Here is a 14,634-nt window from a genome sequence, read left to right as displayed (position 1 = left end):
GGAAAGGTGCTATATGACCTACATCTTATTTGGGCTTCAGAGCTATGTTAAATGTGTGCCAAGAACGAATCATTTCTTAAACGGTGGAGTGGAAATTTGCAAATTGCTTCTCTTGACTGTCCCCCCCCACCCCCCCACCCCCCCACCCCCCCACCCCCCACTCCCCACCCCCCACCCCCCACCACCCTCCTTTGCAATTATTATTTGAGAAAGAACGGTTAACGTTGTGCACCGAGTAGGAATCATTGAAAGTTGCAGTCGGTATCTCCGATTCTTTTCGATCTTCTCTCTTTCTCTCTCTCTCAATCTCTCTCAATCTCTCTCTCTCGAGCATTTGTAACCACGTTCACCGAATGCTCCCGTCAGCCGTGCGCCCCCCCCCCCCTCCCCCCCTCCCCCCCCCCTCCCCGATTGCTCCCAGATCTGTATGGAAAGTTATCTGGACCCGATGTTGCTGATGTTTCCTCGGTAGTCAGTCCCCAATCAAACATTCCCAATCGGTTAGATCGGTTGATTTTCTTTGGATTAAGTTGTCAAATGAATCACCGAGTCGAGGTGGAATGGGCTCAGCGAGGGATGGCTGTCGGTTTCTCTGGTGTGTGTGTGTGTGTGTGTGTGTGTGTTTTTCTCGTTGCAATGCAAATGCAAACGTGTTGCGGTGCGTGTTTTTGATTTCCGGGGTGTGTGGTGGGTGGGGGGGGTTTGGTGTTTGCTTTCAGGCGCAAACTACGGCAGCAGTCGGCCAGCACTTGACCATGGACACTCCAACGCCAACACGGACGGTTTGGCACCGGAGCACATCCCCGGACCGGGGGCTGCCCTGTCCTGGCAGGCAGCCATCGACGCGGCCAGACAAGCCAAGGCTGCCGCGATGCTGGGGGGCAACACGGTCTCCACCGCCAACTCCACCCAAAGGAAGAGGCAACCGTACAGCAAACAGAAGAAACAAGCCAACGCCGCCACCACACGACCGCCGCGGGCTCTCTTCTGCCTGACTCTCAAAAACCCCATCAGGAGAGCGTGCATTAACATAGTCGAGTGGAAATATCCTTTTTTTTTAAAAAAACAAAACAAAACAAAACAAAACGGGAGAGAACCGAAAGATCAGCATCGCATCCATCACCGGATTGCACACGTACCCGCGCCCGAGTCGGGCACAAGCGCTTAAACGCAAACCGCACACAAAATACGAGCGCAGCACTCGCATAAACACACGCAGAGACGGATGCATAAGGTGTTTTTAACACATTAACACAGTGGAGTGGAAATATCCTTTTAAAAAACGGGAGAGAACCGAAAGATCACTAAAACTGCTGCACTAAAAACTGCAGCCAAATTGCCACCGCGATACCCACTTTTTGGTTCTTCCGTTCTCTTAAAAGAGAAACATCATTTTGTTTCTCAAGTTATTATTACCCGATCAATGCGTAGAAAGTTGCATTCCAGTAAAACCGGTGGTCTTTTTTTTTTTTTGGGGGGGGGGGGTTTCCTTCACGAAATGCCCCACAGGGATATTGATTGCATCTGGAAACAAATGCCACACCGACTCCGGGTTCTCACTCCCTTTTTTTTTTCCTCCAAAAGATTGATTTGTCGACTCATTTTAGGCATTGCTAGAATTGCACAGGAATGTTTAATTTCAAACGACGAAGGTGGAAATAATTGCTTCCAGGAGGGCGAGGCATTGGGTTGGGAGTGAATCTTGACGCCTTAACTCTGATCTCAAGCCATTCGAAATAATCATTCTCCTCACCATTTTCGCCAATTGCGTGGCCTTAGCTGTCTACATACCTTTTCCAGAAGATGACTCGAATGCAACCAATTCCAATCTGGTAAGTTCAAGTTCAAGTTCCCCCATCCCTCCCCCCCCCCTTTTTTTTTGGGTGCATTTGTTGGAGTTGATATTTTTCATGTGCATATATAATTTGGTGAGAAATCAGGAAGTATGTGACCTTTATGTGTTGACGGTGAGCTATTGTCACTGGATACTTGTTGAGTCTCTGCATGTTAGGTGGGTTTGAAGGCTTGGCAGCATTTCCATGCAGTAATTGGGACTGAACACGCAAACCATTGCTTGGTTAGAAGTTTGAGACGTCATTGTTGACCACCCTGCGAGTGGGGAATCATTTGACTTTTAGCTAAACATCACTTTAAGCACATTTTCGCAGCTGGTTGTTAAACGTTTCCCTACATCATTGATTAAAAACAGTAATAAGATGTGTGTGTTTTTCCACCCCTTGTGACATTTTTGCTTCGGCAGTACTGGATGATCTTTGAATGCTGTTTATGTTATGAAATATAATTTTGGCTAAACTTTTCTTGAATTCTATAGGTAGATGATAAAAATAAATCCACGTGTCTGCTATTAGCAGATCACTGAAATCCTTTGGAAGATGATCTTTATGAGCAGGTTCCTGCTCCTTAAAATGGCAGCCTGTTTAATCCTATCTAATTGCTATCAAGTTTGAACAATATAATACATTGCATATATTTGCAATATAATACATTGCATATATTTGCAATATAATACATTGCATATATTTGCAATATATGCAAAAGTAGCGGATTTGGTAAAGTGCGGTTGAAAAATGGTCCTTTTTTGCATTTTAAGTTATAGAGCATCGACAAGTAAAATGAAAATAAATAAGGAAACAATCGTATTAGTTTGGCACAGTTGCTTATTTAATTATTGTAACTATTTCTGATAACATACCATTGATTACGTTTTCAAATAATGTTTGTTTCTTTTGTAACATTTCAAAAAGTCTATGGTTCATTACAATATACCTGTAACAGATTTTTAAATTATATAATCTTGAAAGAGTTGAATATTTCATCACTCAAAATATTGATAATCTGTAGTTTATCTGTAATCTGTAATCTGTGCTGCATAAAATGAGCAATAACGTATGTTTAAAATTATTTGGAAAATGGATTATGCTGTAGAGTACAATTTTTATCTAAGTGTAAATTATAATAATAATAATTTTTTGAAACCCTTAAATTGATAATAGGACATCAGAAAAAACATCTCCAGAATGACTTAAATGCATTGTAGGCAGTAACTAATTCTAGGAATTAATTATACATCAACTGCTTATTTGTGGGACTTTGCTGTGTGTCAAATGGCTACAATGGTTGTGCCTGCAAAAAAAAGTCACTACATTTAATATAATGATAGTTACTCTGAAACACTTGGAGATGTTTCGTGATTTTATATGCTATAAAAATACAAATTCTTTCACCTTCTTGTGCCTCCAATTTTTGATTCCAAGATACCTTTATCTCTTTTGAACTAGATTTCCTTTGATCAGCTAGATACATACCCTATTGATGCTCTCTTTGTTACCCTTGTTGCTCAGACCCACCGAGCCAGGCAGATATGGACGCACGTAGAGACTCTCATATCATACAACTTTATTCTAAGGCAGGGGAAAACCCAGAATAGCAACAACAACATAACATCCATGGAGGGATGCAGGCACCTGGGTTCGTGGCTGGGGTCCCCTCTTACAGACCCACGCACTCTAACCAATAACTAACCTGGGGCCAGCCATGTGGGCTGAATTTCATATTGCCCAGCCTGGGGCCAGGCCAGGGTCTCCCCCCACTTCTCAGCCCAGCCCCAGCACCAAGTGAGAGATGAGGCATCAGCACCTCCTCAAGAAGACACAGCAATTTCCACCTCCAAGCCTTCCTGCCACTGGGGCCCTTGTGTCCGTTACACTGTTCCCCAAACGTAGTTCATCTGCAAAGTTAACTAATTTTCACTGAGTTTATAAATGCAGGCAATTTCGAACAGGAATGAATCCAAGCATGGATCCTTGAGGCTTAACCTTGATAATCAAATTTCAGTTTGTAACAGATTGTCTTGTGTGGTTTCGTCAAAGGACTTTTGGGAGTCAGATAGTTTGTTGTATAGCTTCTAACTGTCAAACCTTCTATGAGGTGTGGTCAAAAAGATTTACACCTTCTAAAGACATGTTGACTGTCATATATCAGTTTATTTTCATCCAGGTAATCTTCCATTTTACTTCTAAAAATTGATTCCATTTGTTTTCCAATTATTAAAGTTGGAATAATGGGCCTGTAGTTGTCAGGTATGATTCAATCATACCTCTTGAATCGGGAAATCACATCTGTCTGATACCAGAGGTTCTGTTAGAACTTCCCCAATGTTGACAGACTCCCTCAGAATATTTGTTCAAGTACTCTAAGGTATATTTTGTCTGTTTAAAGACTTTGTTGGTTTTCAGCCACTTGAGTCTATCTCGAATCTTTGCTTTGTTCATGGCAAAACCCTCAATCTAACACAATTTTGTTAGATATAGAATCACATATTCCATTGTGATATCCTCCAAGAAGTCATCATTTAATATTTTAATGTTTTTCTTTAGTTTAGTTTCTTTTTCCAACATTCTTTCAGTCCCCTAGGGTTTTATCTTTCTCCTTGACTACCTTCTGACTTTTATAATGTTGGAAGACATTTGGTGTTATATTTGACAGCTGCAACTATGTTGCTTTATGGATCTCTCTTGATTCCCCCAATATTTTAATATTTACCTTCTCTTGAACGGTTTTATACTCAGCTGAATGATTATATTCTCCTACACCTACTTATCTACCTTTTCATAACCCTTTAAAATTTCTTGTTGATTTATTTGGGAGCAGTAATTTGCTCCTTCTGCACTTTTCCTGGCATCTCCGCATAGTTTTGAAGGATGCTCAAAAGATTAGTCCTTATGCCCTTAAAATTTGTCCATCTAAAGTTACATACCAGGATTTGGTGATGCGCTTGCACTAGTTCTCATGACAGAAGGAGTACTATTGAAATGCGATAATTATTGCCAAGTGGTTCCACAACTACTCACTTGATACCATAATTCTTTAACAGTTTAGTCACAGATCTTTGTCATAGAGCGAAGAGCCTGACATGAAGCAGGTCACCCTCAATTAAGCATACTGGTGTTTACAACTTTGTATTTTATTAAATTCAGGAGCAATTGTTAGATTTTCTTTGCAACCTGCCAATTCATTCTGTTTGATAAATTGTAAGTCTCCCATCGACCAATTCAACACAAAACATTTTTACCAAGTTTAGCGTTTTGAACTGTGCAGCAATTTTCTCTGTTTTGAAGTTTCTGTTTAGTGTTAAAAAGATTAGACTTCTTCGGGTCCAAGATTGAAAAATATCGGCTTGGCTGCATCCTTCCCGCCTATGTCCACTTCCGCACCCCCCCCCAGACCGTCTAAACTACGCCCTCCTTCCGCCATAACCCCTACCACTCGCCCCTCCCTACAATCCTTTGTCCCGATTACTCCCCACTCCCACTCAACCACCATCTCCTAGATGAAGTTCACTACCTGCTGCCTCGACCCCCTTCCTACCCAATTACTGTCAGCCAACTCCCCCTCCTCTCCCACCTGCTGGCTGACTCAGTCAACCAGTCACTCTCCTCAGGTTCTGTTCCTTTCTCCTTAAAACTACTGTCATCCCCTCCTCAAAAAACACACCCTTGACCCTCCAACCTCACAAATTACTGTCCCATTTCCAACCTGTGCTTTCTTGCCAAAGCTCTGAAACATGTGGTCGCTAACCAGCTTTGCTCACGCCTCTCCCTCTACTCCCTTCTTAAGCCCCTCTAGTCTGATTTCTGCTCTGCCCATAGCACAGAGACGCCGCTTGTCAAGGTCACAAACTATGTACTCTCTCTCTGTGACCAGGGCTCCATCTGCCTTCTTGACCTCCTGGACCCTTCCACTGCGTTCGACACAGTCGACCACGCTATCCTCATCCACGTTAGTGGGACTGCACTAGCCTGGTTCGAGTCCTACCTAACAAATAGCCTTCACTTTGTCTCTTCAAACGGTTTCTCCTCCAGCCTCCACCCGTTCACCGTGGTGTACCCTAGGGCTCTATCCTCAGCTCTGGGATGCTACCCTGTGTGAGAGGCGCTATATAAATGCAAGTTGTTTTTGTTGTTGATGACTAATAAGTATTTTAATAAAATTAAGCAGAACCTTCAGATGCTACAGTAGATATTGCTACACAAGTTTTATAAAGCTTTACAAAATTGTTGTTTAATAATCTGCAATAATCTGAAACATTATCATAATAAATATCTTGATATAGTAGCTCTTTATTCTGGAATATATTTTAACAGAGTCCCAGATTCCTATGCATATAGAATGGAAAATTGGCCTTCATTCTATGTAGGGTCCTCTGTACTCCTTATTGTTTATCCTTAACAGTATGAAGTCCATAGAAATGAGATGAAATGATTACTTATTTCACAGGACATAATGGTTATTGTTCTACTGGGATAAAGGGGGAAGGAAAATATAGATGACAACTAGCAGGACAGGATTGAGTTATGTAGATTTTAGGACGTCTGAACATTATAGATTTTTGATGATGGACGTTTGGAATCAAGAGTAGTTATGCAGAAACTTCCCTCAGGAGGCTAATTAATGGGTTAGTCTGTGATAGAATGGATTGTACATGGTCTTTCTTTAATTGGAGCCTATATTTTATTTTGCCTTTGTATTCTTGAGGGCCCGATATGAAATCAATTTTGGTTATCTAACCCGATTTACATCTGTCCTCAGAACAATTACATTGGCAAAAGAACTACAAAGTGTGGGACATAAACATTGCTATATTGGTAGAGCAGGGAAGATTCTTCTGAGGTTGGGGATATGGGCTTTATTCTATTTGTATCCAGCACAAATTCTGTCTGATTTTCTAATTTTGTTTGATTTGTCAGGATGTACCAAAGTTGTTGGAGACTCTTATAATCTGAAAGAAGTACTGTATATTCATGAACTAAACTTGCTTCTAATTCCTGTTTCAACACAACTTTTTAAAATTATTTTGATTTTTCATCTTTGAAATTCTATAGTAGTTAGAAATGATTTTTTTTATAATTCTTATGCAGTTTGNAAAAAAACTATTATCTCAAATACCAAAAGCAATGTGCCATATTAAAATTAATTCTTAGTCCAAATAGCCTTGAATAACAAGTTGCCTTTTCAGTTTAATAGTATGTTCATACTGCCAGGAGCAAAACCATTTAACTTTTACAGTATGGTGAATGTGCGAAAAAAAAATATTTCCCACTCTAAATCATTTAAATTGGGCACAAGAAAACAGATTTTGGTGTATGAGTGTTACACTATTTTTTATTTTAAAGAAATCAATTTGATTGCATGATTTAAAAAAACATTAAAAGTTGATCTTTAAAGATCTTGAACAGTGAGATTTAAATGGGAGGATGAGCATATTGTGACTTGCACCTGTTGTGTTTTTTTCTGTGTGGGTGTGAATTGTAAAGCTACTGATTCAACCTCCTCCAAATGGTTTCAGGAATGGTTGTGCAGTATGACTTATGCCACCCGAGGCCCCATTTGTGCTGTACATTTAGTGATGAATTGTTGACAAAATTGTGACAATTTGCCATTAAATCTGCATTATAAACAGCATTAATGTAAGTCAAGTATGCTCCTTGTGGGATTATTGGAAGGACTGGTGAAAAAGTAAAATAATTGTTGTTCTTACCTTCAACAAAGTTGCTGGATCAAGCAGGTATTTGTGCATTCTCAACCAAGGAATGATGGATTGTGAGAACTAAAAAACAAAATGAGAAAGATTAATTAAACACGTGGGAAAAAAAAGTAAATGGTGAGCCAGATCGGAATACAAATGAGGAAAATAAATATTCAATTCACCTACAAATCTTGTCAGTGCACTTTGCACAGAATTTGTGAACATTTTGAGATGTTCAACAATATAGGTGCAATACCAAGTGCATGGATTATTTATTTAATTTTATTATTAATACAATAAATTAATCAAATTAATAAATTTGATGTCTCACTCATAGTCTTGGCTGCCCCTCTAGTGCAGTTGAAGGAGAAGAGAGTTTCTTCTAGTGTCCTGACCAAAATCCGGTTAAAATTAATCATTCAATTTGGCTGATTATAGGACATTGCTATGTGGAAATTAGCTGCCACATTCACCTACAAATACTAATATGCATAACCGCATTTTGTTTTGAGACATTTTAGTGTGATAAGGCACTATATTAAATGCAAGTATTGTTATTAATATGATAAACTGTTCTTTTTCGTAGTCTGGTATGTGGCATAGCACTAGATGATGCATTATGGAAGGGAGACATTTTAAAAATTAATTGTTTCTATTTGCAACNTTTTTTTGTCTGTTACACTTTTGGGTTTGGTGTTCCCTCCTTCAGTTTTCAGTGTTTCCTCTAAAACTGAAGTTGAGAATGGACTTATCTTTATGTTTTACTTTCCTTATGACATGGTGGATCAGAATGTCCTGATGAGCATTTTCTTTTCTTTAAGAAAATTGTTAAACCTGCTGTATAACTCACACATTCTCTGTATGCTTGTATAACATTTTATAAACCTGTTTTACTTTAAATAAAACATGAGCAATTATATGCTGGATGAATTGAAATGATAATTCACATTTAATTATTTGAATTTAGCAAAGCTTGTGAGAGCAGTCTGGTGAGGATTCTCCTTTTGATTTCTTTTCAGGAATGTGTCCAATTATTTTTTCTCCATTGCAGGACAGCTGAGATCAAAAAATTCACAGAATGGGGCATCAAAACTTAATTTTGCTACTCCATTACACCACAAATTAATGGTTAAGCATTGCTATTACAAATGTGTGCATAGTTTTATATGTCTTAATTGTTACTTCATTATATTTGATCCTTAAAAATAATAATGAAGTTCCTCACTTGTCAATTATTGTTTCTAATTTAATACTCAAAATATCTATGCTGAGATTTAAAGTTATTTTTATTGAAATAAAATAATGATCGGAATAATTATCTTAAGATGGTGTGAAGCAGTAATAATACCATGTGAATTCTTGGTGGTTTTTTTGGTGGGGGAAGAAGAAAATTATTCAGCAATTTTACAAGTCATCATTCTCATAATATAGCAGTGCATAATATAGCAGTGCAATGAGGTTTTACAAGATATATAACGGATAATGTTACTTGTTCAAAAGTTCCTTCCTGTGGAGTCCTGTAACTCAGTGGTTAGAGCACTCGCTTTGCAAGCGAGACACCTGGGTTCAATTCCAGGCAGGGCGAAACCTTGGGCAAGTTTCCTTACTCCACACACCTAATAATAATCCCTCCAAAACAAAACAATAACAAATTGGTCATTTTCAATCCACGACTGTTTGTGGGACACTGCTGTGCGCAATTGGCTGCCACGTTTCGCCCACAAATATAGGGTCAATTCACTTTACAGTATATTCTGTGAAGCGCTTTGAGATGTCTAGAAGATGTGAAAAGAGCTATACCAAATGCGAGGATTATTATTATATTATAATATTATATTGAACTATCTATAAAAGTACAACAAATCTGAATGATGATAACACACTGACAGGTTGTTGATCTGACTATGCAGGCATAGGTGCAAGGTATTGACTTTTTTGGAATAGCAGCTGGTGGAAGTCAAGGACAGGTTTGGGTTAACAAAACTTTATTCATACTAAGAATAATCCTTGCATTTGATATTGAACCTTATCGATAAGATTTGTTAAAATGACTCAAAGTACTTACCAGGATTTTACTGAAAGGTGTAGTGTCCCTATTTGTTGGTGAATAATAATAATCTTTGCATTTGATATAGTGCCTTATCACGTCTTTGAGACGTCTCAAAGTGCTTCACCGAATATACTGTAAAGTGAATTGACTATATTTTGTGGGTGAAATGCGGCAGACAATTGCACAAAGCAGCGTCCCACAAACAGTCGTGGATTAAGTGACCAAATTATTACCCCCGGAAAAGTGATCCACCAATCGACTAACAACCTATTTACTGCTAGGTGAACAGAGGCGAGTGGAGCAAGGAAACTTGCCCAACCTTCCGGGAATCGAACCCAGGTCATCTCACTTGGAGGCGAGTGCTCTAAGAATGCCAATTTTGAACACAATGTTCCACAAACAGCCATAAAGTCAATCACCACTTTTATCTGGAGGACTGTTGGCCGGGACACTGGGAGAAATTCCATAGAATGGTGCCGTGGAATCTTTACCAACTGCCTAAATAGTGGTTTATGTGACCTTAGTTTAACATCTAATCTGAAAGACGGCATCTTGACATTGCAGTATTCCAACCCAAAATTCGAGGAGCCTAGACTATGAGCTAGAGGTCCTGAAGCACTCTACCTACTCTAACACCCTCCTCGCCGGTCTCCCATCCACTACCATCCATAAAATCCAAATCATTCAAAACTCTGCCGCCCACATTCTCACCCGCACGAAACTCCGCTCCCCGATTGCCCCAGTCCTTGCCAGACTGCACTGGCTCCCTATCCCAGGGAGGATCGATTTCAAGATCCTCACCCTTGTATTCAAGTCCCTGCACTCCTCTACACCCCCCTACCTCTCTGACCTCCTCAAAACAGTACCCGTTGCCTTCGTTCCTCTGGGTCTGGCCTCCTCCTTGTCTCCCGAATCCTCCGCTCCACCCTCGGCGGCCATGCCTTCAGCCACTATGCCCCGAGGCTCTGGAACTCCCTTCCTCACTCCCTTCGCCTCGCTCCCTCCCTTCCTATTTTCAGGTCTCTGCTCAAGACCTTTCTTTTCGACCGCGCCTTTGGTCATCTTCCTCCCCCTCCCCCTGTCTCGGCCCCGGGATCTGTTACTGTGAAGCACTCTGAGACACCGTTTGGCGTGGAGGGCGCTATATAAATCCAAGTTATTGTTGTTGAAGCAGGGCTTGAACCCACAATCTTCTGGTTCAGACAAAAATGCTACCATTCCTTTATTAATAATTAATACAATTTTTAAGCATAATTGTAATAATAATTAATACCAATCCGTGAAGCGCTGTGAGATTTCTCAAAAACTTGATAAGGTGCTATATCAAATGCAAGGATTATTATTATTAATATTATTATTATTCCCAACTAAGTCAAGCTGTCATTATCTCTCTGACCTCCTCACACCCCACTTCTCTGCTTGTCCCTCCACTTGGCAAACTTTGGCTTTCTGCACATCCCTGCCCACTCTGCACCGCCATCAGTGACTGAGCCTTCAGATTCTACGGCCCTAACTTTCCTCCCTCTACCCCTCCAACTCGCCCCTCTCTCTCCGTTTTAAGTTCTGCCTTGGAACCTACCTTTTCAAGTGCTCTTATGGCCACTTCCCCTTTCCACTCTCCCTTTTTTGGAGTCCGACCCCACTTTTAATAAAATGTTCTACTTTTATAAGATGTTACAGTATCTGAAAGGTGCTATGTAAGTTGTACAGAGATGACTTACTGAAAACACGATTTGAGCTCTGATTTCTAGATTCCTCGTTGTTGCTCGTCTCTGAACCATCTCTAATGCTTCCTTGTTCTTTTGAATAGGCTGTCCAAATTTGTGCACAAGATTCAAATGCAGTGGCAGAACCAATTTCTACTAGTTTCAAATATTTATCTGTAGAGTGAAATGTTTTCTTGGAAACAATCTGTCAATGCGCACCTTATGTTTTTATAGCTGAATGTTATTGACATATTTTATAGAATAGAAAAAATATTCAATGAGATAGTTTCCCAAGATTTTTGGACTTGTCACATTTAGTTTGGACTAGTTTTGAATTCTTTTGGGGGAAGGTTAAAAAACAATATGCTATTTGATATGCCATGAAGTGCCTATTAAATTTGGTAAATTATATATAATTACATTGAATGTTACACCATGGAAATGGGTCATTTGGCCCAACTGGACTGCAAAGGTGTTTTATACCCCACATGAGTTTGTTCCACTCTCTGTCCCCTCTCCCTTAACCCTCTTACCCCTTCAACCTCATTTAAGCATGCAATTTCCATTTAATTATGTTAATGCTTTCTACTTCAACTACAGATTCTGGCATTGAATTTCACATTCTTATCACCCTCTGGGTAAAGATTTTCCTTCAATCCTCCCTTTCAGATCTGTTGCAAGCTATCTTATATTTATGCACCACATTTTTGGAGCTGCCAATGAGTGGACAAAGCCTATCAGTACCTTCCTTATCAGTTCCTTTTATAATCTTAAATGCCTCTATCAGGTCTCTTCTCACTTGTCTCATTTCCAGAGAGGAATACTCTTGCAAAACGCATGCAACATGTTATGCAGAATGTTTATAATTGCGCTGTGAAATACGAGAACAAAATACTCACCAAATGGGACTTTGCAGCTGAAATATTTTAGTTCAGGGAATAGGTTTCGATCCATGGCTCTCCATGGAATGAATTCATTCTTTAGTCCTCAAAGGCTTAATAGTTTTCATTTCCAGGCATTCCAATTTTAAATGGATTATCCAGATGATAAAAGAAAATTTGTATTAGTTAATTTATCTTCACCATTGGAATATTAATATAAAGCATTTAGGAATCATCACTTTGCATTCCACTCCTCCTCCTTCTTCTTCTGATCAACACTCTCTTTATTCTCTCGCGTCCTTCACTTTCCAGCATTATGGACTAGAGGACAAACACATAACAGCCAGTATTTAAGAATGAGAAGCATGCAGGAATTGATGTCATCAGTGACCATTTTGAAAAGAAATGGTATTGGCCCCACTTCCCACTTTTGATTAAAACATAATGTGAGTCATGGGAATTTTGGAGAGAGGAATGGAATCGAAGAGAGGAGAGGAGGGATAGGAGAGTGAGGAAGGAGGGAAAAGGGTAGAAAGGTAGAATAGAAAGGGGAGATAGGTGGTCAAAAGGTTCTCAAAGAGATAGATCTTGAGGCAGATTTTGAAGACTGGGAGAGACTCTTAAGATGAAGCAGAATGGTTCAAGGTTCACCCACCATCGGGGCTCGTGGGCAGGGGACATGAGGCCATTGTTTGCTGAGCAGAGAAAGTGACCAGAGCAGAATGGTTGCAAGAGGTTTCCGAGGGACGAGCCATGAAAGTATTTGAAAGTTGGAATAAGAATCTTGAATCCTGGACTTTAGGGGGCCAATAGATCTGAGTGAAGAAGGGGGGAGACCGAACAAATGTACAGGGAGCTGGGAAAGGCATAAAGGGTAAGTAGGCAGAGATAGGAAGTGAGGGAGAGGAAGGCAGAAGTATGTTTATGCTCACTACCACCAACCTCCTCCAAAACCTTTGTTCCAAGGTTTGCCCTCCTCTCTACTGCAGTGCTGCGATGAACTACTTTACAAGTTAGATATATTCTAAGAATTTTCATTGGGACACTGCTGTACATGGATGACTAGCTTAGGAGCGGCATTGTCAGAGGAATGGGATTGAGCATCTTACCCTTTTGCCACTGGTCAATTATTCTTTTCTTCTCCACCGCTTTTCGTCTCATCTCTACCTTCAAAGATCCTTGTCCTCATTTTTAAAACCATCTATGGTCTTGTCCCACTCTACCTCGGTGACTTTCTAAAACCCTGCCAACCTGCCCACTCACTTCGCTCGGAGGGCACTGGTGCACTTAATATTCCCTGGACTTCAGCCTTTTGCCCCCACACTCCAATTCCAGTGTCCCTTTGCCTCAAAAAATAAAAATATTTTTAAGGTCCAAAACCTTTCTCTTTGACTGTGCCTTTGGTCATTTTCCCACCCCCAACTCCTATTGACCCCACCCCTCTTGAATCCAACTTCCAGCTCGGGTGCAAACACTTAACTGTCTAGCACCTTGGGATGTCCTCCTGATGTGAAAGGAAGGCAATTTGCTGTTATTTGATGTTGGTGATAACAGTTTGGGAAGACATGAAGGAAAAAAAACAGTGGTGAAAATAGTGATTAATATACTTTCAATTTGTTTTTAAAATCTCAAATTGCTATTCATCATGCTAGAGAAAATAATCAATGTAAACCAGGCCATATATGTGGCATGAATGCAGTAGATTTATTGTTCTTGTTGAAATACAGAAATGGTTCTGATTATAATGTCATTGCTCCGTTTGATAAACAATGATATCATATGAGAATGCCATTTTTAAAAATGTGAACGAAACTCTCGTTTCCCAGAATGTACCCTCCCATGAGTCATGTAACAATATCATTCTGCACCGAGAACTTTACAATAACCTAAAATAGCCTGAAACACATATAGGTTCAATTCTATTTTTAACTGTCATTGTCACTGTGTTTATTTTATTGAGACTGGAATGCAAGTTACAGATCATACAGAGAAGTATAAAACTGTAATTTAATTTCAGTGTTTGTAAAGAACAAGAGCTTGGCTGTCGTGCCTGAAAATGTCAACTGAAGCCCCACAGTAAATTACAGCCTTAACAATCAATCTTAAACAGGCAACATTCTATGTTCAATCTGTGTTTGCATCTGATGCCTTTTACAGATGAAATATTTGTTCCAGGTGATACTATACACAAATTTATTTTGTAGGTAGGATGCATGGAACCTTTAGTTTAGTTTGGACACTCTTAAGCATGGTGATTTGGTATGTGCATGTCTCAGAATGGCTGGCTGATGGAAAAAAACAGTCATTTTTTGTACAAGAGTCCGACACTATGGGACAGGGAGGGAATTTTTATCGTCACATTTGTTCATTTAAAAACAAAGATATTAAGATACAACTGAATACATGATTTGGACAATGTGGCCAGTCTATACTCTTTCATACTTGGGTACA

At 39.8% G+C, this 14,634-nt stretch overlaps 1 protein-coding gene across 1 annotated transcript in view; it reads left to right on the top strand.

Annotated features, from left to right (window-relative positions):
* The first annotated feature begins 448 nt into the window (after positions 1-448).
* cacna1c (calcium channel, voltage-dependent, L type, alpha 1C subunit) overlaps positions 449-14,634 on the top strand; it is a 270,222-nt gene continuing 256,036 nt past the window's right edge. The window contains exons 1-3 of the mRNA XM_042335422.1: positions 449-468; positions 556-1,042; positions 1,725-1,832. Of these exons, the coding sequence (XP_042191356.1) occupies positions 449-468; positions 556-1,042; positions 1,725-1,832 (615 nt within the window). The remainder of the gene's footprint in view (positions 469-555; positions 1,043-1,724; positions 1,833-14,634) is intronic.

Source organism: Callorhinchus milii, unplaced genomic scaffold (genome assembly GCF_018977255.1).
Source record: "Callorhinchus milii isolate IMCB2004 unplaced genomic scaffold, IMCB_Cmil_1.0 Scaffold5, whole genome shotgun sequence".
Lineage (NCBI taxonomy): Eukaryota > Metazoa > Chordata > Chondrichthyes > Chimaeriformes > Callorhinchidae > Callorhinchus > Callorhinchus milii.
The sequence above is the reverse complement of the archived record's forward strand: the minus strand, read 5'-3'. Positions and strand labels throughout refer to the sequence as shown.